We start from the raw sequence: 25,010 nt of genomic DNA, 5'->3' as shown, positions 1-25,010 counted from the left end.
CATCTTAAAATTTATGTTCATTTAAAAATTTACATAGGTTGGGCATGTTTCACTCATTCAGTATTCATGTCAATAGAAATACTTGTATATATTATATAATGCATGTATTTGTTTAAAGATTGATCTATGTATTTGTGTGGTGTGTGTGCACATCTGAGTATATGTGCATGTACATATGTGGAGGCCAGAAAGCAGCATTGGTGTCTTCCTCTGACTCTCTATCTATGCTTGAGGAGAAAATCTCTGAACCTGGGATCACATCTTCTAGGCTATGTTGGAAGCCAGAATGACACCATCCTCCTGTCTATACTCCCTCCAAGCTGTGGTCACAGGTGTGCATACAATGCCCAGCTTTTTACCTGGGTTCTGGGTCCAAACTCAATACCTCATGATTATGCAGCAGGTGCTCTTTACCTGAGTCATTTCTCCAGTACCATGTACTATATAATTTAAAGTAGAATTAAAATATATAAAGATAAGACAAAGAGAGTGAATATATTTAACTTGAAGTATAATAATTACAAACATTATAAAGACAGTAGTTACACATAAATAAGCTAAAATGTGAAACAATTGCATAAGAACTCCATAAATTTTGATGTTTGTGTGTGCTACATAAAATGATTTTGAAAAGCAATGCAATGCACATTTTAAGAGTTTTGAATATCTGTCTGCTTTTCAAATGGAATTTGACAGTAAGTACTTTAAAATACCCAGCAGCCATCTCACATGAAATTAGAGTTCTATAGTTTCACAGACGCTTTCCAGAAGGTGTGCCTTTCATCCGTGTATTCAGTGGATCCTTCTAGCATATTAACAAGTTTGAACAGAGATATTAGTTATTTCTCAGAAAAGGTCCAATCTACTCACTTAGTGACCCCATTGTGGTGGCTTTGGGAAGACCAATACCCATGTATACACACATATACATAGAAAGCTTTTCTTTCTGATGATAGTGTTCTGAAGAAAAACAAAACAAAAGATATTATTTCCATAGCTGTAAAAAGTTAGCTTAAAAATGTAACCATTTTGAAATACATTGATAGGAATCAATTGAAAATATATTTAACTTTAAGTATGCACATAAGCTATAAGCACATGGGTGCACATATGTACGTGTATGTGTGTGTGTGTGTGTTTATGTGTGTGTGTGTGTGTGTGTGTGTGTGTGTGTGTGTGTGTGTGTGTATTCCCACTCATATATACACATGTGTGTGGAGGTCAAAGCGAGATACTGGATGTTTTCCATCTATTTTTCTCTACCTTATTTTTTGAAACAAGCTATCTCACTGAACCTGGAGCTCCTGATTAGCTAGACTGGCCTATGGCATGTCTGTGAAGGTTTGTCCTAATTACGTTAATTGAAATGAGAATTCCCCAGCCCATTGGGGATGGAACTATCCCTGGGCAGGGACTGTGAACTGTGTAAATGTGGAGAAAACAAGGCAAGTCCAAGCAAGAGAGCAAGCAAGCCATGAGCATGCATCCATTTCTCTCAGCGCTTGACTGGGGATGTGATGTGACTAGCTGGTTGATGTCCCCTCCTGGATTTCCCCACAGTGATGGACAGGAGCCTCAAATTGTAAGGTGAGGGAAGGAAACGCCTTTCTTTCTGAGTTGCTTTTTGTAATGGTATTTCATCACAATGATAAAGTAAATCTAGAACTCCCTGTCCCAGAAGAACAAGGCTGGTGGTTCCTGAGAAATGGCACTCAAAGTTGACCTCTGACCTTCACGCACAGGGGAGAGATAAGCACATGAACACAATTCATGCACCCCCACATCCAGGTACATGTGCACAAATATTGCTAGCTGTAGCTGGAGTTTTTTCTCTGGGTCCCACCAAGCCCCAGCAGTCCGACAGCCCACTTATAAAATAAACACACAGACGCTTATATTATTTAAACTGTTTGGCCTAATGGCTCAGGCTTCTAGCTATCTAATTCTTACATCTTAAACTAATCCATTTCTATAAATCTATACCTTGCCACATGGCTTGTGGCTTACCGGCATCTTCACATGCTGCTTGTCCTGGTGGTAGCTGGCAGTGTCTCCCTCTCTCAGCCTTCCACTTCCCAGAATTCTCCTCTCTCCTTGTCCCACCTACTTCCTGCCTGGCCACTGGCCAATCGGTATTTTATTTATACAGAATGATATCCACAGCAGCTAGCTTCTGCCATCATATTGTCATTGTTAGCATGTTTTATTGGAAAATAGCAGGAGACAGGGACATGTACCCACTAGTGTATAGCTTGGTGTATTTTCATAAACTGAACATATCCAGCAGCCAAACCATGGGAGAAACATGATCAGCATGCTAACAAACTCTTAGGTCCTTCTAATTGGTGATCACATTCAAAATTAGCTATTAGCTTACCCTAATTTGTGTAAATTAAGTCATATAAACCATAGTTTTGTCCATCTTGTTGAACCCTCCTGGTGGTTCATCTACAGTGCTTCTCTGGTTTGCTGTCTTATCATGGTATGCTTGCTATTTCATAGTTTGAAAAACTCAGTATGTCTGCTGTGGTTGGTTTTATGTCAATATGATATTTGCTAAATTTTTCTAGGAAGAAGAATTTTAATTGAGAACATCAATTTACAAAGAGACAAGTCTGTGGGATCATCTTAATGGTAGATGTGGAGGGCTCACTGTTGGTGGTGCTGCCCCTGGGCAGGAGGTGCTGGATGTTATAGGAAAACAAGCTAAGCAAGCTATGCATAACAACCTAGTAACCATCACTCTTCCATGGCCTCTACTTTAACTGCTGACTCTAGGTTCCTGCCTTGAGTTCCTTCCATGACTTCCCTTCATTATGGACTATAAAATGAAATAATAAACTGAAACCCTTTGTGCAGTGCTTTTGGTTGGTCATGGTGTTTATCATAGCAATAGTTACCAAAATAAGACTATATCCATCCCATTTTTATAAACTTTTACTTAGTTTGCAGTTTTATACTTCTGATGAACATCTTATATTTTTACTACAAGTCATTAATACAAGGAAATATGTTTAGCTTCTTTAGGTATTTTACATGTTGTGGACATAACATGTTTCAGGTTTATGTTCTCATTCTCTCTTTATTTCTTTCATAAGATCACCTTAGGTTTCTTAATTTGATCTCAAATTTACTATATAGTTCAGGTGTCATTCAATTCACAGTCCCTCTGTCAGCTTTCCAGTGCACAGACTACAAGAGTGAGCGAGAACACCTAGTTCTGTTTTCCTAGGCTGGCCCTCCTCCTGCTCATTGGGTTAACTTCTTTTGTGCCACTGATCCTACGTTATGTTGTATGTAATGACTGAATAGTACACTCAAGAAAAGTGGTTAATGAATTCAAATAGTTGTGGGGATTAAGCTCTGCTTGTAGCCAGAAACTCTGAAGAAAGAGAGAGAGAGAGAGAGAGAGAGAGAGAGAGAGAGAGAGAGAGAGAGAGAGGAAGAGGAAGAGGAAGAGGAAGAGGAAGAGGAAGAGAGGAAGAGGGAGATACAAAGATGCTGTATGGACTATATATGGAGCAAACAACAGAATGACAGTGGACAGAGGAAAGACAAGAAGAAAGGATGAAAGTTTGGGGTTGATAGACTTTCAGTAGAGTCCAGGATACTCTAAGAAACTAGTAGCCAGATTTGGTTAGACTCAGAGAAGATAGTGGGAACAGAGCCCAGAAAGAGAAACTGACCTTAGCATCTCCTCTGACTGAAACAGTATAAATAAGGCAATGCATCCTGAAGGACCAGAGGGCTAACGTACTCTTGGAGTCTTCATTGAGATGATGTTGCAACCCAGATGAACAAAGCACTACACACTGTACTCTGTCAATAGTGCCTGTGATAGACAATGAAAGTACTGTTAAGTGAAGGCGGGGAGAAATTAATCAAGAACAATGCAGGTGTCAGTCAGCAGTTAGCTTACATAACCTGCCCCTTCTTTTCTTATTAACACTAGCTATCAAAAGCTGGTCTTACTGGTCTAGGAGGGACATTATTACATGATTAGATATTGCCTGGGTTCCCATGGGCTGTAGACACTGTATATACCATAAATATACATGAGCCATGGAGTTTCTCCTTAAGCATTATGGGATATGATCTGGGCTTGACTACAAAGATTCATAGGCACATGTGTTTCTAGAAAGTAAGAAATCAGAGACTTGGGTTGTGAGAGAAAGGATATTTTATCATGAGCATCCCAAGGGGCCTTGTGGTGGAAGTTAGAGCCATGCTACAGTCTTATTAAATAAATAGGAGTTGATCAGATAAAAGAGTCTAAGAGAAAAACCTGTTCTTCCTGGCATGGGGGAAAGGTGGAGTTTGCCTTGCCTTTTCCCTTTGCCCAAACCCTCTCAAGTTGCATAAACTAAATATCTAGGGAGTGTTTTGTCATGCCGAATACCCATGGAATGGAAGGAATGCACCCAGGTGGTATGTGTGTACCTGAGGTCACAGGGAAAGGATTAAGCAAATAAAATACTAGAAGTCGCTGCTCCTGGAACTGAGGTAGCATGACAGCAGTTTTGCAGTGTACTCTCTCTTTTTAAAATAGTGTGTGTGTGTGTGTGTGTGTGTGTGTGTGTGTGTGTGTGTGTGCATGAGAGAAAGACAGAGACAGAAACAGAGACAGAGAGAGACAGGGGAGGGGAGATGTATTGTTTGTGGTTGTTTGTCTATGGCTGTGGCTGTGTGGCTGTGTGCAGCTGTATTTTTGTGTATATGCCCTGTGTGTACCAGTGACCTCAGAGGCCAGAAGAAGGCAACTGATTCCATAGTGTTGGAGTTACAGGCAGGTGTGAACTATCCAAAATACCCATTTTGAAGCCGAACTCGGGTTCTCTAGAAAAGCAGCAAGCACTCTACTGAGCCGTCTCTCCAGCCCTCTCTATACTTTTTCTCTTAACTATACTTCATAGAATTAAATTATACCATCACCCTGAAGTTTTCATCAGGCAATGAGTATTACTCCCAACAACTTCCATTTTCTGGGTGAATGACCATGAGAAACCTGTGTTTATTCAGAATGCTTCCCAAGCACTCCCTTGTTAAGTCTTTGCATTCCATATATCCTACCTGCAAGTTCAAATGTTCTGTGTATAATACAGAAAACCTATGAAGGTGGTCATTTTATAGAGATGATTGAACCATATCATTGATTAGGATTTATTTGAATATACATGGAACCTGTACTTTCTGGCATAGTTTCACAGCTACTCCTTGTTTGGGGTAAGGCATAGCAACTTTATACAACATGCTTCTCAAAATTTAATTCCAAAAGACTGATGTATTGAAAACAATGCTCATGTTCTTATCTACTTGAATACTGTGTGTGTGTGTGTGTGTGTGTGTGTGTGTGTGTGTGTGTGTGTGTGTACAGACATACATGTGCCACAGCATGCACACATGTGGAGGTCAGAGGACCATTTCTGGTGCTGGTCCCATCTTTCCACCTTGTTTGATACAGGATCTCTCCATCAAGACCTTAGGTAGACCAGCTGGCCCTTAAGTTTCTGGAGCTTCTCAGCTCAGTCTCCCATAGCCCCTCTCTAGGCATGCTTGTAGTCTATCGACTTGCCAACACATTTGGTTTTTATGTGGGTTCTGGCAATCTAAACTCAGGTTGTCTGCCCTGGGCAGCCAGAACTTTTACTCACAAAGTCATCTCTCCTGACCCTGTTTTACACAATTTTGTGATTGAGGAAATGGGTCTTGATTTCGTTCTTTTTGATTCTTGTATTATTATCTTTAAGAAAATTAAAAATGAACTCTGTGAAACTACTTCTTTTGTATGGTGCTTTCTATTTTGTCCTTTATGGGTTCTGGATTTTTCAACAAAGCAGTTGCACCATTATGTAACTTAATCACAGAATTGTGTTTGAAATGTCATGGAGCTCAGAAAGCTGTAATAGACACCAGGTTATCTGGCACTTATGCATAAATCTCCCTGGGAATGTGTTGAGTTCTTTGCATTGGACACTCATTTCAACAATGCTACCGTATATCCACTAGACAGCTTACAGCAGCCACCAAATCGTCGATGAATTTCTCTTTGGTATATTTCTTTCCCTCCTCCTCCTTTTTGACTATTTTGGCTTGTCTTTGTGGACTTAATGTGAGCCCAGAAAACATTTTACAGTAAAGACTTTGAAACTCTTTCTAGAGGGATGGCTCAATGCTCTGCTGCTCTGACAGATGGCCAAGTTCTTCTTCTAGAACCCATGTCACGGGGCTCACAGATGTTGTACCTCCAGCTCCAGAAGATCAGACAGCTTCTGTGGACATCAGCATTCACATGTACAACCCTCCCCCTACACACATACAGATACGCACAAATACACAGGTTCAAAGTTAAAACTAAATCTTAAAAGTGAACCAACAATCAAAAACCCTCTCTGAGTTTGGTCCTTGGGTGGTGTTAGGCCTCACTCTGTCCTTGGATAAAGTGAAGTTATGTGCTGAGTGTCAGATATGAGGAAGCAGTGTGTTGCTATTTGTAAAATAGACATTTGGCTGCTTTGCAACGTGGGAAATCAATCTTTATCTGTATGTTGCTGCCTCTCCTTGCCTTCCGACCCCATTGTCAGAACTGAGGGGATTGTATACTGTATTTATTTTTTATCCATTCATTCAATGAACATGTGCTGGTTTGTGTAATAAAACATAAGATTTATACTTACTCTATCCTTGAAGTCTTCAAAGTCTGGATAAGAAATGACACAACAGAGTACAATACAACAACAGTAAAATAACATATTTTGCCACTAAAACCACAACTTATGATCTAGCGGAATCTCGACCAGAGTTGTGTCCACTGTCCCATTGGATTAGGACAGAAGATACATTACCTTCTTGGGGGGAGAGAGGACTGCTAGAGAGATGTCAGTTGAACTACAAAGAAGAGCAAAACATCATGACAGCAGCCATCTTGGAAGAGGCAAAAATGAAGCTTCAAGACTCATGCCAGACTTGGGAGCTACTATTCTGTTAGCAACACAGAACATTTTTGAGATCATACCATGCATGTTAGCAGATATAACAATACCAGTCATCATGGTCCATGTGGGTGACTATAGGTAAATGCTACCAACCGACTGGCTTTTCAACAGTTCTGTAGGCTGGGGAGTTGAAATCAAGACACTGGCAGATTCTGTCTGGTGAGGTCCTTCTCTATGATTCATAGACTCACTCTTCAAGTGGTGATTGGCAAAGCTCTCTGTATTTTTATGAGGACACTAATGTTGACAAATGCTTTGCCCACAGTCCCTGCTCTTAAGTGCCTAGATAGGTGACTAGGTTTCTAAGTACCAGTTTTGAGAGGACAAAACATTTAGTCTATAACAAAAGGGTACATTCTATAGAAATATTCTCCAAGCCCTGGAAATGCTTCCAAATGCTGGGTAACTGGTAAAGTGAATATAGTTTTATATTAAATGCTGCTTAACCTGTAGATGATAACATGATTTATAGAATCCAAGAGTTGATGTCTTCCTTAAATTGCTGTATCTGCTATTTGTGAAACTGTGGTAATGTGTGTTCAATCCATGCAGAATGTTCAGTGTGCTAGAATGGGCTGCATGCAAGCCCTAAATTTCCTTGAAGAATTAATTTCCTTACACATGAACTCGGGTAATTAGTAGTATGACCAGTTATATTATTCCTGAAGAATTTGGGTCCTTTAAGGAATAAATAGTTCTGTAGACTTTTGATTGGACAGCGGACAGACAGACTTTTATGTGAACTTGTTCATTGTATGTAATGATCAAGGAAGTCAAGGAAAGAGAGACAGCTAAATGGACCTGAATATAAATACAAGCAAGACTACTAAGAGTGATATGAACTTGGGGAAGCCAATGATGTATCAGATTTAACTTTTTTCATCTTTCAAAACAATGCAAGTGAGGGCTGAGATTGTTGCTCATGGGTAGAGTAGTTGCCAAGCATGCACTCAGTTCTGGCTTAGTCCTCAGCCTCTCACAAACCCATCATGGTGGTCCTCAGAGATGGAGGGCAGAGGATCATAAATTCAAAGTCATCTTTAGTTACATAGCAAGTTTAAGGAAAGCATGGGCTACATGAGACCCTGTCTCAAAACAAAACAGTGGTGAGATCAACTTACTGGGTATATGGGAGAATTTGAAATAAAATACCTAATGCAACCTGTCACGGGTCAGGTGCAAAGCCAACAGAGTGTGTGTGTGTGTGTGTGTGTGTGTGTGTGTGTGTGTGTGTGTGTGTGTGTGTGTGTTTGGGAGATGTCTATCAGTAGACATTTATGCTCTGAAATAGTTGTCTGACACAGAACTAGGGACTTTGCCACAGTGGGCAAAGTGCTTGCCACACAAATGTGAAGTGAATCTGGAGCTCTACAACCCACATAAAAGCTGTTTGTGATAGCATGCATCTGTTGCCTTGTTGATCCTACAGAGAGGTGTGTGCCAGGGAGGGAGGACAGAAAAAAGAAATAGGGAGTGGTCTTGCTGGACTCTTGTGCGTTTCAGGAGCTTCATGGGCCTTGTAAGTTTTGTTTATTTCCTGAGGCTTACAGGCCTTCTCTCTGGGAGGGGATGTTTCAGTTCTGAGATGTTTATACACTGGGCACTGGGGAAACAAGGTCATATCCAAACAATATAGACCATATGTAGGGAGGCAAAGCATAGACTTCACAGATTCATTCAGCAACTGGAGCAGGGACAAAGAAAAGACCAGAGGCAAGGTGACAGCTGAGGTGAGAGTCTGCTGCTGATGTCTTGGCATGGGCTCTGCAGGCAGACTTGTTGATTGGATTCTGGTTTTACAGTTTCCTTCTCCTCAGTCTTAGAGAAGTTACTTAAGTTGCCACTGACTAGGTTCTTCTCCTCATAAATTGAAGATGTGTATCTGACACCTAGATCATGGGTTCATTGGAATAAAGTTAGGTGGCAAATACTTTAGGATTGATTAATAGAGACTCTAAAATGGAGACCCATGAATTCCTGAGAGGCATTTAAACTCTCCCAAATCTAAAAGAACACAGTTGGAACTGATAGCACAGAACTGGACTCTGACAGAATGGCCCTGGGGGTATGGTACTGTTTAAACTCAGTTGTGCATGAATGAAGGAGAAGCTAGCAGGCAGTGGGGACCAAGGGATGTCAGGGTTGAGAGGTAGTCAGCCAGCCACAATAACTTTCACGGCTGGTGGACAGGAAAGGAGGAAGTGGAGAACAGTATAGGTATGGGCTAGGGAACTTGAGCAGTGCATGCTGATGGAAGATCAAGAGGCAAAGGCATCTGAGAAGGGAGCATGGGAAGTGGCTGTACCTGGAGAACAGACTGAGATGGTAGGTGCATCCAGAAGGAGGTGGAGTGAGTGAAGAGTGAATTTCTCGTTGGCTCTGCATTTTACAAAGAAGTGCAATTGTTTGGAAGTGTGTGGTGAGTAAGGAACCTCCACAGGCAATGAGTAGGGAGTGGCTGGCGACAGTGAATGTCAAGAGCATAAATATCTGAGTTGCTTTCACGCTGCACTCTAACTGCATAGCTAATAAGGCATGAATTAGAGCAGGGGAGAGCAGTGACAACCTGTTAGACATTGTGCTGAGAGTTTTAACACGTACTGTTCATTTGATCTTTATAGCCACTGTGCAGCGTAGAGCTCAGCAGTCATAGTGTATACATCAAGAAACAGGACTGAGGGTCGAGAAATTTATCTCAGGTCAGATTGGGATGAGAGGCAAATCCACATTATTTGGATCTAAAGCCTATTGCCTTTCTATAGTCACTGAGCAAATATGAAAGGATGTTGAACATGGTAAAATCTGGTGTGCTTAGGTGGGAAAAAATAAACAAACAATCAAAAGACAAATATCAAACAGATGGCTGATTCCCAGTGCTGTTTACATGGATACTTATTTATCACTGCTATTGGTTAAGATGCTATATTCCCCTCATGTGATTATTGACTTTCATTGTTAACTTGGAACAACCTAGAATCACCTGTAAGAGAGTCTCAATGACAGGTTGTCTTTATTAGGTTAACCTATAGGCATGTCTCTGAGGGACTACCTTAACTAAATGCATTGATGTGAGAAGAACCAGTCCACTCTGGGTGGCACCATTCCCTAAGCAAGGAGTGTTCACCTATGTGAGTAGAGAAAGCAAGCTGAATATGGGCAAGCAAGGAAGTGAGCAAGCATGCATTCATTTCTCTCTGTTCTTGGCTGTGGATATGATGTGACCAGCTATCTGAAGGTCCTACCTTGACTTCCCAACAGTGATGGGCTGTAACCTGGAATTGAAGCTGAAATGGACTGCTTTCTCCCTCAGCTGCTTTTTGTAAGGGTAGTTTTATCACAGCAACAGAAATGAAACTGGGGCACCTCCTATATAACCCAGTTCATAACCTAAGGTATTATTTTAGAGTTTACTAAGCGTAAGAATTAGCAATCTCATGAAGTTCTTCCGTTTTTAGAAATTGAAAATATCAGGTGAGATGAGGGGAGTGAAATAGGGTTTGAGGGGAGATGTGCTCAAAGAACATTATGTTCCATGAAAATGGCCCTATGTAACCTTTCATTAAAACAAGAAAAAGTGGAGCGATGGCTTGGAGATTAAGAGTGCATAATGCTGTTGCAGAGGACTGTAGTTCAGTTCGCTCCCAGCCCCCACATCAGTCAGATCACAACCATCTTTACTCCAGAGGATCCAAAGCCCTGTTCTGGCCTCTACAGGTACTGCATTTGAATATACCACACACACACACACACACACACACACACACACACACACACACACACACACGCATGCACACGCACACATCACATACACACTTAAAAATAAAATAAGTCTTTTAAAATAATAAAATTGAATGAAAATTGAAAATATCCGCTTTGTGATGACTATGACTGTATCAGGTTCACACCTGCTTCTGATTAAAGAACAGGTGGAAATAGTGCATAGTTGATAATTATGTTTGCCCATTTTTCACTGCATCAGCATCCTAATTTAGTCAAGCTATTAACTGTCCACTCTTATTTTAGGTTAAGGAAGAATACAACCTAGACGGTGCCTGTATTTCTTTGTCTTTCTTCCTAAAATCATCTGCAAAGGAATGGCAGAACAGCTGAACCTGAGTTGTAAGCTGTCGTTGGGTTAGCTAAATGATTAATAACATTGACTGAAGACTGAAAATAGGATCATTTTGGCCTGGAGAGAGAGCTCAGATGGGAAAGTGCTTGCTTACAAGGATGAGGACCTGAATTTGATGCCCCAAACCCACATAAAAACGACTGGGCCTCATTGTTTCCATTTGTATTCCCAAGGTTGGATAGCATAGGTTGAGACAATCATCCTTGGAGCTCACTGGCCACCAGACTAATGAGACACCCTGTCATACACATGAAGATGGATGGTACATGAGAAACAAGAGCAGATTGACCTCTGGCTTTGTGTACAAGTACCCATGTGTATACATGTGTGCCCATATAAACATGTACTCGCCCCCCCACAAAAGTTCCTTGGTCTTTAATATGGACTGTTATTTAAACAAAGGAACAGGTTTTCAGTTTAAAACACAGAACAATAAATACCTTCTAGATGAACTGTAGATGTTGATTTATTTGCCCCTCTTGACCTTGCTTTTCCTCAGACAGAATTCCAGCCCCTTGACTTCTAACACATAGCCATCTGCTTGACCATGTGGACCTGATCTTGATGCGATACAGACAAGAAGTTTGCTCTGCTAGATCTCCTCTACAAGACTGCTAGTTTGGGAATTCTTTATTCCTTCATCAGATTTCATTTGAATTTTCTTTGATCATTTGTTAAGGCTGTTTTCTCCTATAGAGTCAGCATAGACCCTTCTTGAAGCCCAAAAGTGTTGCAGAGTGAGACTCCTGCCACTGACAATGACAAAGTTGTCAACAGAGTCCTGGCGCTGACCAGCTCATTGTCGCATGCTCTGTGGACAACATTCCTATCTGTAGATGTCTCCCTTTTCCCTGGAGTTTGGGGGCTAGGAATGGGAAATGTTCTGGGCTTCATTCATCTTTGGAGCAGTAGTTTTTAAGAGGACACCATCAGGATAAGACTCCCCAGGGACCTTGTAAGAAATGCAAATTTTATAGTTATATGCAATATCTACTGAGGCAAGCTTCCCATGACATTTGGATAGGCCTTAAAGTTTGAGAACCAGTTTGTTGTTGTTATGTATAGTAAGACAAATATGAAGTGCAGAATTATGGTTTTGGAAGGGTATGTACTATATGGTGGTGGTTCTACTGGTAGCATGGAGATAGTGCTTTGTTTGATAGTAACCTATTTGCCTGGAAAAGAAATGTGTTTTAGATTTTTTTTTATGTCTAAAGATATATAAAATCTGAGACAGTTAGATGGATTGGTGGGTAAAAGTGCTTGCTGCCAGATCCAAAGACTTCAGTTTGATGCCTTGGGCTTTCACGATGGAAGGAGGGAACAATTCCCTCATGCTGTCCTCTGACCATGGTACACACATGCAAGCATACACATAACACATACATGCACACACATATGCATGTAAGCTTGGATACACCCTAAGTAAATATAATATAAATTTTAAAATATATTACCCCTTTCAAATACTTCCTTCTTTAAGAATTTTGCTTCAGTTTGCCCTTCTAGGTGTTCTGTTCTCTAAGGGTTTATTTAGAGGAGGATGCTGTCCACAGAGCCCTCTCAGCTCCCTTCCTTTCCCCACAGCCCACAGCCCCAGAGGGAGCAGTATTTACTGTAGTGGTGTGTTACTATTGCTATAGTGAAATACTATACCAGATGGATGGACAAAAGTGTATTTCTCCCCAGTTCTGTATGCTGAGACAAAGCTGTGTGCAGTGCTGTTTCTAACATGGTCTTTCTTGGTTTGGAGATAGCTGTATGGTTCCCCGTGCCTTCTCATGCCTTTCTTCTACCCACCCACATGGCTTATTTTCTACCTTAATAATCTTCAGAAGGCCCCGTCTTTCATGGCTTTCTGAGAGTCTGGGGATGAAAACTCAGATAGGTTCATTTGGAGGAAATACTTCACCCATCACATTATGTCTGCCCTTGGCCATTCATTTGTGGCTCAAACTGGTTAGTTGTTTGAAACACGCATTTTTAATAACTTTAACATTTTGTTATTTGTGTTATGTGTATGTATGTGTATCTGTATGAGTTCATGTGCACTGTGTGCATGTAGGAGCCCAAGGAGGCCAGAAGAAGGTATCAGAACAACAGCCATTAGGTGTTGTTCAAATCTTAGATGGTCTTTTAATATTAACACACACACACACACACACACACACACACACACACACACACACACAAACTAAAGTCAGGTATCAGAGTGAAAGCTGAAAGATCAGAGAAGCAGATCAGCCAGTCACTAGTTCTTACCCTACAAAATCCTCAGCCTAAAGAGAGTGAGTTCCTGTTTCCTCATGTCTTATATACCTTTCTCTGCCCAGACATCACTTCCTGGGAATAAAGGCATGTATGTTTCCCAAGGAAAGGCATGAGACCTCAAGTACTGGAATTAAAGGTGTGTTCTACCACTGCCTAGCTCTGTTTCTCTCCTGTACTGGATCAATCTCTTGTAGCCCAGTGTGGCCTTGAACTCACAGAGATCCAGACATCTCTGCCTCCCAAGTGATAGGATTAAGGGTGTGTGCCACCACCACCTCACCTCTATGTCTAATCTAGTGGCTGGCTCTGACCTCTGATCTTCAGGCAAGTTTATTGGGGTACATGATATATCACCACAATTAGGAGATAACTGTGGCTTCTGGAAATGAAACACAAGTCCTCTGTAAGAGCAGCAAATGCTGTAAACCACTTAGCCAAGTCTCCAGCTCCTCAAATAAAAAATTTTTGTGGATGTGTGTATGAAATGTGGCTGGTGTAGTTCATCATGGGCTGGTCTCTACCACATTCCAAGAGGGTCCCTCTACCTACAAACACATTCCATTAGTGCCCCTAAATGCCAAAGAGAAAATGAATGAGCCACCCAAGAAGCAGAAAAAAAAATCACATTTGCTAAATGGATAGTGTTTCATCCATTAAATGAATGTGATCCCTTCTTTGCGTCTGGTATCCATACAGAAGGTATGTGAAAAATGAGTTAGCGGAGAGTTAATTGACTGCGGAGACTCTATCTTTAGTCTCTGCCTGTGTTTTTTTTGAATTAATATACACAGTGGGCGATGTGGTGAAGGATTCAAAAATAAATTCTCTGTAGAAATATCCTACCAATTTGATGTCTTAATAATGTATGAAGAGCAAGCCCATAATAGTAGTTATTTTCGCTTCAACTTCGGCAAATAAAAGAAGCCTCTCGTTTAAATTAGGCTTATGTATGTCAATGAAGTATGTCAACAAATATAGGTTGAGGTAGATGCAGCATTAGACAAAGGGTAAATGCCAGAAAAAAACTGGCTATTCCCTTTACAAAGTAAATGTAAATAGGTATTAAGAAGTTAGTGTAAAAGGAGCTTAAGAAGACAATAGCCAACATGTGAATTTGATGTTGAATTATGTGCGCATGCGCGTGTGCGTGTGTGTGTGTGTGTGTGTGTGTGTGTGTGTGTGTGTGTGTCTGGGTGTGTGTCTGGGTGTGGTTATGTGCATATGAGTACAGGTGCCCAAAGGGGCCAGAGGTGTAGGTTCTCTGTGGAGTTAGAGTTAGAGGAGGTTGTGAGTTGCCTAGCATAGGTGTTGAAAATGGATCTTGGGTTCTCTGCAGGAGCAGTATATGCATGTAACTGCTGAGCCATCTCTCTAGCCCTGCTAGCCACTATTTTAAAGATGACTCAGAACATAAGGAAAATGGGATCTGAAATATGGCTGAACTGGTGACTTTATGACTGCATAGTTGATGAACGTGTACATACAACGTGGAGGGGTGCATATTGTTTTCAGAGTGTCCAGCCAGGGCTGTTATGTGACCATCCATACTGGCTGGGCAAGACCCACATGGAAAGGATTACAATATAAGCTTCTCTTACTCCATTTATTTATTTCCACAAAGAATTTCAACCCCCTGCAGAAGTCGGCTGTGGATAGTATTTTATTTCCTCTTTCTGTAGGAAATGAAGGGATGGCAAAGAGAATTGGATTTGTCTGAAAGCTCCTGGAGCCAGCAGGCTCATGAGATTCCCTCAGCTGGCCATTTCTAGGCAGTATTTAGTGACACAGTCATGTTTTCTAAGGTCAGATTTTGTCTTCCACTCATGGGTGGCAGAGCTGAAGAAAATCTTTACAAAGACTTAAATCTTGATCTAAACCTTAAGAAGAGGAGGTAACATAATATATGTTTAGAATTAGCCTTGAGCTCAAAGCATGTAAAAGTAAGTAGTTTTTCATCTGACTACTGGCGTGTGTGTGTGTGTGTGTGTGTGTGTGTGTGTGTGTGTGTGTGTGTGTGTAAAATAGTTTGGACCTTTAAAGAAATGGCATAGAGACTAAGGATATAGCTTGCAGACACGGTGCTTGCCCACCAGGTACAAGACAGCCTTCCACTCTGTCCTCAATGCAGACAAAAAAAGAAGAAATTAAAACTAGCCTCTACTTTATTGCTTATAACAGTTGTTGACACTGTGGATCATTCAGAATACCACACCAGTCATGCATAAAGTACCTGTTTCTCATCGTGAGCATTCAGATGTGAACTATGACCAGTAGCCATTAAATACCATCTTGTTGTTTCAAAGCAAACTTGTCTCTGAGTCCAGGAATAAAATTCCTGAAACTCTGTGCCCTCTCTCTCTCTCTCTCTCTCTCTCTCTCTCTCTCTCTCTCTCTCTCTCTCTCTCTCTCTGTCTCTGTCTCTGTTCTGTCTCTGTCTCTCTCTCTCTGTCTCTCTGTCTCTCTCTCTCTGTGTGTGTGTGTGTGTGTGTGTGTGTGTGTGTGTGTGTGTGTGTGTAGGAAGTGCTCAAGTTCTGCTGTTTCTGGCTTCTGTTGCATTGGAAAGCTGAGCCTGGGATGTAACTAGAGTGTGTGGTCAAGAACAAGTGAGGTTTGCATTTTTTTTTTTTTAGAGAGAGCATAAAAATTAAAGAGGAGAGGGAGACAGAGACAGAGACATAGAAATAGAGACTGAGACACAGAGATACACAGAGGGACATAGAGAGGTTTATATCATAATTTCTGGGAAATAAAGTTATTTATTCCCTTTATTTTTTATTTGCTTAGCAAAATAACCACAATGCATTTGCTATCTTTTTCTTACTGTAAAACACTACTGTGTTTTTTCATAGATAGTGCTGACTGAGACAGAGCCATCTGAGTGGTGTCAATACGGTGGGACAGTATATGACATAGTCTAAGAGTGCTGTCATTGGATGTGAGTCAGTGTGAGATGCTCACATTTCTGATTGTGTCTTCACTAAATTTTAATTTTGAAGGTACTTCTGTAAAAATAATGTTGCAGGACTATTTTTAGAAACCAATAAGAGAGGCAGAGGGAGGGGCTTGGACTTGTCTCTACTGGATGTGTCTCCCCATGGGAGGCCTTTCGTTCTTGTGGGGAAGAGTGGGGGTAGGTTGGGAGAGGGAGGCTAGGGAGCAGGAGGAGGGAAGAGGGGGATCTTTGGTGTGTAAAATGAATGGAAAATTTTTTTCTTAATTAAAACAGAAAAGAAACCAATAAGGGGGACCAGAGAGGTGGCTCAGTGGTTAAGGCACTGGCTGTTCTTGCAGAGGTCCTGGGTTTGTTCCAGCACCCATTCAGTGGCTCACAGCCACCTGTGAGTCCTGTTCCAGGGGTTCTGATACCCTCTTCTGACCTCCGCAGGGACCATACAAACACGTGGAGAAGAGACATACATGCAGGCAAAACATTCATACAATAAAAATAATAAGGATGCAAAATTAAAAGGCGAAGAGAGAATACAGATGGTATTTTTTTTTAATTCTTTAAAATATAGAAACCCATTAAGGATTTTGTCTTAAGGATTCTGTGCCTGTTGTGTGTTAGTTTTAAATGTTTTGAGCTGTTCTCTCTCTCTCTCTCTCTCTCTCTCTCTCTCTCTCTCTCTCTCTCTCTCTCTCTCTCACACACACACACACACACACACACACACACACACACATCTCTTGCATACTGTGTTATTGGTACTTTTCAGCAAAATCACATTTTTGCCCCTCCTCCTCCTCCTCCTCCTCCTCCTCCTCCCCCTCATCCTCATCCTCTTCTCTTTTTCTCATCAAGCACCTTTTTGCCTAAACAGCTTGTACCTCGTGAACTTCTGTCTGGATAACTGGTATGACATGTGAAACTTTCTCCTCTGAAGAGAGTATTTGAGTATGATAAGATTTTACTGGTCATTTTTTTTTTTTTTTTGTGGGTGTCTCTGCAAACACCGGGGCTGGCAGAATAATAATCCAAATCAGGCAAGAACGAAATCCAGTTCAACATGACTCAGTAGTCAATATTGGTTCAAACCTCTGAGGTCTGACACTGTAGTGGGCAGCTTTATGTAGGCATGTTTAAGTACAGTACAATTTGGACAAATGTTTCCTGATGTAGCACAATTCTTGTGCACAATGAGGCACAATTATATCAAAACTGTTTTCAAAGTGCTTGTCATTTCTTCCAGGAAGATGGGTTCTAAAGATAGGCTACATGTGTTATTTTCAGCGCCAAGGGGAGGATCTGATGTGGTTTCAGTCATACAGACGGTGTAGAGGTCATTTTGGCTGTTGGCCATCTCCAGTCACAGTTGTAGAAGCTTGGGGGAGCTCCTAGCCATACAGATAGTGCAAAGGTCACCTAGACAATTAAGTATCTCTGTTCCTGCTTGTGGGTGGCATGGTTTGGCCCTACAGATAGTGCAAAGATTAGTGGTTCTCAACCTGTAGTTGTAACCCCTTTGTGAGGGCGTCAAATAACCTTTTCTATTGAGGTTGCCTAAGACCATCAGAAAACACAGATTTTTATATTATGATTTATAACAGGAGCAAAATTACAGTTATAAAATGTAAGTGAACAGCCAGATCATGCACTAAGGACAGGTCCCGGTCCCACTGCCAGGGGGCCTCCCAAACAGTTCAGGCTAATTTACTGTCTCACTTATCCAGAGGCCTGGTCCAGTTGGGGACTCCTCAGCTATTGGTTTATAGTTCATGTTTTTCCTCTAGTTTGGCTATTTGTCCCTGTGCTTTTTCCAATCATGGTCTCAACAATTCTTGCTCATATATTCCCTCCTCTTTCGTGCTGATTGGACACCCGGAGCTCCACCTGGGGCCTGGCTGTGGATCTCTGCATCTGTTTCCATCAGTCATTGGATGAGAATTCTACCACAACAGTTAGGGTGTTTGGCCATCTGATCACCAGAGTAGGTCAGTTCGGTCTTTCTCTCAACCATTGCCAGTAGTCTATTGTGGTCCTTAGTGCATGAGCTGGCTGTTTGGAGCCTGGGGCCTATGCAGGGACACTTTACTCAGCCTGGGTGAAAGGAGGAGGGGACTGGACCTGCCTTGACTGAATCTACCAGGCTGAGCTGAATTCCCGGGGGAGTCCTTGCCCTGGAGGAGATGGGAATGAGAAGTAGACTAGGGGGATGGTGGGGGGCGGGGAGGAGGGAGGACAGGGGAATCCATGGCTGATATGTAAAATTAAATTAAATTATAAAATAAAAGAATTAAAAAAAAATAATTGAACTGAAAAAATAAAATATAAGTGAAAATAATTTTTTGGTTGGGAGTCACTGCAACATGAGGATTTGTATTAAAGGGTCACAACATTAGGAAGGTTGAGAACCATGAATCTAGACTACTAGCCACCTTTAGTCCCAGGCTTCTGGGTGGAGAACAGGTTATATATCTTTTCCCTTGAAAAGACAACTCTGCTTGTTTAACATTCCTGGTCTTCCTGGTGCTAGCTGTGAATGTAAGGACCTTCATGCTCCCCAACATTTTCTTCAGGCAGAAAACTTGAGAATGCAATAGAATGTGAATAGGAAATATGTGCAAAGTGATGTGTGTAATTGTAGTGCTTGGAAACTGAGGCAAGAATATGTTTAGTCCTGGGCTACTGAGAACACAGTGGAGGGAAAAGAATATGATTGAAATATATTATATGAAAAATATTTTTTGAAGAGTAAAAAATTAAAAAATGAGGGCTGTGTATGAAGTGATGGTAGAATGATGCCCAGCTTGCACAAGAAAGCCTCCAATTTCCTGCATCACTCAGGATGTCTTGAACTTATGACTCTCCTACTTGGTGGGACAGGCAAGCACTATCACTTTTAGTTTATACAATTCTGAGGATCAAACCCAGGGCTTTGTGTCTGCCAGGCAAGGACTCTGTGGAGCCTCATTCACAGCTGTATTAGCCATATTTCTTAGTGGAAGATTTTGACGATTCTCGGGAACTGGTTCTCTACAGGCAGTGGTTGGAGAGAACCTTGTGAAGAATAGCTAGTATAGGTGCTCTGCTTCTGACAGTGTCCTCAGTCCTCCAGGCAAGCCCCATCAGCCCTCAGATTAACCCTGCAGACCCCACCAGCCCTCAGAGCAAGCCTGCAAGCTTCATCAGCCCTCAGAGCAAGCCTGTAAGCTCCAGCAGCCCTCAGACAACCCTGCAGAACCCATCAGCCCTCAGAACAACCCTGTAGACTGTATTAGCCCTCAGAGCAAGTCTGTAAGCTCCAGCAGCCCTCAGAACAACCCTGCAGACTTCATCAGCCCTTAAGCAATCCTATAAGGATAACTATGTTCCTCTACATAGCCATTCACTGCTAGTGGGAATCCAATTTGTTATTTATTTATTGTATTATTTTGTGTGTTTTGCCTGCATATATGTCTGTGCACCACAAGTGCCCTTGGTTCTGGCTGAGGCTTGGGTATAGGATCCTCCGGGACTAGAATTGCAGGTAGTTGTGAGCCATCATGTGGATGCTGAAATCGAACCAGGATCCTCTGCAAGAACTTCTAGTGCACTTAACCACTGAGCTGTCTCTGCAGCCCTTGCGTCATTATTTAAATATGGTTATCAATGTCATCATGCAAGCTGAAATGGTACAAAGAGCTCAGGTAGCTTCCCCAGCCAAATAGATCCAGGTGGAACTGAAATTTGAGCCAGGGCACATTGATGCCTAGATCTTCATTCTCTTGGACCTCCCCAAAACATAAAGCTTGTTGAATTGGAAGGATTGATTCATGTAAAAAATGATGATGATGATAATAAATAGTTAATAGTAGTAGTATTAGTAGTAGTAGTAGTTTGAAACTGAATCTCACATATGCCAGGCTGACCTTGAATTCCCTGTCCCTGTGTGGCCAAGAATGACCTTGGAATCTTAATCCTCTTGCCTCTGTCTCTCACCTACTGAAATTGCAGAAGTGCAACAACATATCTGGTTAATGGGTTGCTGGAGATGGAATCCAGGGCACTATTCATGCAGATACTCTCCCAACTGGACTGTATACCCCCAGCCCTAACTTTCATTTTACAGAAGACATGGTGGCTGGTATTGGGCTAAGGAGTTCAGGATGACAGTAGAGGTCTGCATGAGAATGGGGCACAAGTCCCAGCCCAGTAGTTAAGTTTATACTTTATTCTGGAGGTCCTTTGTGACACAGCACCATGATTCCCTCTTTTGGATACCTGATACCTGTGCTAGCCTGACGGGCATATTCCTGAAGGCACAGCCCAGAGCTTACTTACAGAAGAAGAGTCCCATGGTAACAGGAAGAGTTAGTATAAGATCACCCTGGTGAGAGAATGGAGCTTTCTCTTCTAGGTGAACCCCTGTTCAATAGTGTGTGCCCCAAAGTTCATGGTCATGTAGGTGTCTTCACTGGGTTTCAATAACAGAGCTTTGTTCTCTCTCTCTCTCTCTCTCTCTCTCTCTCTCTCTCTCTCTCTCTCTCTCTTCTCTCTCTCTCTCCTCCCTCCCTCTCTCAGGTATGGAAAAATTGTATCCACGAAGGCAATTCTTGACAAGAATACGAATCAATGCAAAGGTAGGTGTGATGTCATCCTACTCTGAGCTCTTGTCTGTGCCCTTCAGTTGATGGTGTCTCCACTACAGAGGTCCAGCTCACAGTGAGCATGATGTGCAGTCAATAGCAAGCCGTGGGATGTTGTCAGTCTTTGATGGGTTGTATTTCTGGTAACATTGCTCATTAATTTTTTTCATTAACAAACAAAATGGAAATCACAAATCAGAACAAGTATCAAATTGCTTCAACAAAAAACTGAATTAGCTTCTAACAACTTCGGGTTGGTCTGATTTGAATGATATTATCAATGATACAAATTGATTTCCTATGTAAAGATGAGGTATGCAGGGGGAAATGGTCTCAGGCAAATCATGCTTAATTTCTCTGTTCTTCAGAGCTCTGGCAAGATTTGTTGACTAGAAATGAATTTAATGATGGGCCAATTGTATCTATGCTTTAGCTATAAATATCTCACAAGATTCGGGATATTATTCAGTCAGGCTTTTTCTCTTTTCTCTCTGCTGGAAATATTTCAGGAATCATTTGACAATGGCTGTGGCTTGTGTTTCTTCATGTCTGGAATACCACACAATGTTTAAAGGTTACATTAAATTATTTGCATCATCTATACGGTCACTGCTACATGACTTGGTTCTGACTGGGAAATTAGAATGCTTCTTGTCACATATATTATTTCTTGCCCTTAATCCAGTATTCATTGTAATACTGAAATCAGGCATGGTGGGTAAGCCAAAGAGAATATGTGCAAGTTTTAGCAAAGGACATTCATGTACTTTTAAATGTCCCCTGGCCTTCTGGGTAATGGTAGACAGATTCATTTTAGTTGCTTTTTAAAGAAAGTGTTGCTCATCTGTGATCAGCTCAAGAGCACAGCAGGTATAAGACAAAGAACACCAGCCTGTAAGTTCTGTATCTGAATAGTTTGACTTGGAGTTGAAAACAAACCGGTGTTAAGATGAACAAGCATGGAAGCCTGCCTGTAGTCACAGCACCTGGAAGGCAGAGTCAGGGGATGCTCCGAGCAAGCATGAAAAAACACCATGTCTCAGACTAGCTGGAGCTGTGAGCTCCGGGTTCAACTATAGATCCCACCTCAGTAAACACAGGGCAAAGCAACTGAGGAAGACACCTGGGACACTGACCTCTGGAGTACATGCATTCACACAGACACACACAGAGAAGTGAATCCTGACATCCTTGGTAGGTCCATTGTGGTACTGGTTGCACTGTGAGAACGGGGAGTAGATCCCGGATCAGAAATAGCTGCATAACATTGTGGAGGAAACGTTCTTTTCTTGAGAATGGAAATTATAAAAGCAAGCAAGAAAAGAATGACCAGGAAAGTCAGATGCTCAGGGAGAAGATTCCCAGATTTATAATTGTCTATACCCTTGCAGTTGTTATGTAAAGTCCTAGCAGGGAAGGATTGCTGTGGACACCAGGAAAGGGCACAGAGTTTTGGAGACTTTAAAAATTGTATCTGTTGGGTCTTAGTCATTAAGAGCACTTGCTGTGCTTGTAGAGGACCTGAATTCAGCTCCCAGCATCAATATGGTATCTTAAAACTGTAACTCCAGTGCCAGAGTATCCTGTGCTCTCTTTTGTCCTCCATGGGCATTGCACACATACAATGCACATACATACATACATACATATACACACATACATACATACATTCATACATACACACACACACACACACACATATATATATATGCAGGTACAATACTCAAACACATAAAACACAAAGAAAATTTTAAAATAAAGTAAAATTGTATCCTGGATACCACAAAGGCCTCTTATTGTTATTAGTTGTTTGGGGCAACTATTCTGTGATTTCTATGTGTATTTCAGAAAAGATGTTTTAGAAAAGTAAGTGGAACTAAATTACCAGTTAAGGAGTAGACATTATCTATTTATCTATCTATCCGTCAATATGTTATCAATCTATAATTTAAGTGGAGGAAAGGAAGAAGTCACCACCCTGGTTCCTAGTTACCACTGATGGGGGTTACCCTGAGAGTTTTCAGAAGTGCTTGCCAGTAGATAGAATTAGGGAGAGCAATTATTTGAGTAAAATTGCTGATAATTGCTAACAATGGCCAAGGTTAAGTGGTGGAGGGGTCTGGAGGAGACAGGAGCTGGCCAAGGTACAAGGACTTGATTAGCCAAGCACTGCTAGGAATGTAGAGGATTATTAGAATTCTCCAAAAGGAAAATAAGGAAAAAGCCAGAACAAAAACCTAATTGTAGCGACTCTTTCTCTGTCCCATCAGAGAGCTCCCTAATAATGACATGGAGACTTATTATTTTATGAAATCTTGACCGATAGTTTAGGCTTGTTTCTGACTAGCTCTTATAACTTAAATTAACCCATTTCTCTTAATCTATGTTCTTTTCTGTGGCTCAGTTACTTTTACTTTGTAATGTCCATGCTGCTTGCTCTGTGTCCTGGCATCTCCTCCCTTCTTCTTCCCAGTGTCCCATATGCCTGAAAATCCTGCCTAGCTGTTGACCATTCTACTTTTTATTAAACCAATCAGAATGACACATCTTCACAGTGTACAAAAAGATTATTCCACAACTCCTGATTTAGAAAGTCCTGTGAAGAAATAATGGGATTAATACTAGAGGTCTATTATGGTGGTAGAGATGGGGGATTCTCATATGATCTGATAATAAAAATATCTAAATAGCTAAATATGTGTGGGAGGAAGACTCTACTCATAGGTCCTCTTGTAGGAGAGATATGGGAAAAAAGCAAAAGAAATAAATAAAACCTCAGACTTGAGGGCCTGAAGAGATGGCCTCAGTGGTTAAGAGCACTTGATGCTCCTGCAGAGGACCTGAGTATTTTTTTTATCAGCACCAAATTGTCGGGCTGTGCACACAGACTATAACTCCAGCTCCAGGGGATCTGATGCCCTCTTCTGCCCTCTGTGAACACTTGCATGCATATGCACACAGAGACACATACACACATATACATAAACATAAATAAGAGTAAATCTTAAAACTTCAAACTTGAGAGGGCTATAAGAGAATTAGTATCCACAGGACAAGTTAGGCATCCACAAGGAACATGAAAAAGACAGTCATTTGCCAAGATAGTTTATATGCATTTAAGTAGTAGATGTAGCATGCATGTCATCCACTTCTGGTTGATGTAAATGTGTTTGTCCATCCCTTTTAGTGCTGTCTTTAGTTAGCCAAGCCATTTACAAAAGTCCTAGTGGAAAGAGCAGTAAAGGACATTGCTTTGATATTATTATGACACTCAAAACATCTTCTCAAATACTTTATTCGAACCATGTATGGGTATATGTGTATATGTATATGTGTGTGTGTGTATATATATATATATAAACACACATACATATATGCACACACACACACACACACATATATATATATATGATCATTCTTCCCCTTTATTAAGAAAAATACAGAAAATATGAAAATTCTAGCTTCTGAGGCATATAAAACTGTTATATAGCTATTAAGAGGGAAATCATGAGGGCTACGGTGACAAACCCCGGAAATGTAGAGGATTCAATATGAGAAGAATATAAACTAATGCGTGTACTATATATGGAGAGGTGTCAGCACTTGGAAGCTATGGTGATGATTTCGGTGGAGTCCTATTGCCGGTGTTAGTTGCCTCTCAGCTGACCAGCTGTGTGGCTTAGGCCCAGTCTCTCAGCCTCACTGAATCCTGTGTAGAAAAAGGTAAGGTGACAGGAAGGCCTCACTCATGGGGTATGGCAATGATAGACTTACATACAGAACAGGCATGACAGTACTTTATACCACTTCACATAAAAGTCTTACAGTTTTCATTTATCTGTGCGAGTGCTGTGGACGTATGTGTGTGCATGTGCACAGGTGTGCATATGCTAGGTTGCTCTCCATCTTATTTTTGATACAGGATCCTCACCAGATCTCTAGCTCACTGGTTCAGCTGGACTGGCTGGCCAGCAAGCCTCAGGGGCCCCCCTGTCTCTCCAGCGCTGGGATTACAGGCGTGCTGACTTATACACAGGTTCTGGGAGCCT

The 25,010-nt window shown here is 41.4% G+C and overlaps 1 protein-coding gene across 10 annotated transcripts in view; it reads left to right on the top strand.

Moving 5' to 3' along the window:
• The window catches only part of Rbms3 (RNA binding motif single stranded interacting protein 3), a 1,336,321-nt gene that overhangs the window by 833,324 nt on the left and 477,987 nt on the right, over window positions 1-25,010 (top strand). For all 10 annotated transcript variants that reach the window (XM_037208204.1, XM_037208207.1, XM_037208205.1 and 7 more), the window contains one exon: window positions 20,897-20,955. In XM_037208204.1, coding sequence (XP_037064099.1) covers window positions 20,897-20,955 — 59 coding nt within the window. The remainder of the gene's footprint in view (window positions 1-20,896; window positions 20,956-25,010) is intronic.

Source organism: Peromyscus leucopus, chromosome 7 (assembly GCF_004664715.2).
Source record: "Peromyscus leucopus breed LL Stock chromosome 7, UCI_PerLeu_2.1, whole genome shotgun sequence".
NCBI classification, from domain to species: domain Eukaryota; kingdom Metazoa; phylum Chordata; class Mammalia; order Rodentia; family Cricetidae; genus Peromyscus; species Peromyscus leucopus.
Note: the sequence above shows the minus strand (reverse complement) of the source record. Positions and strands in the feature narration are given on the sequence as shown.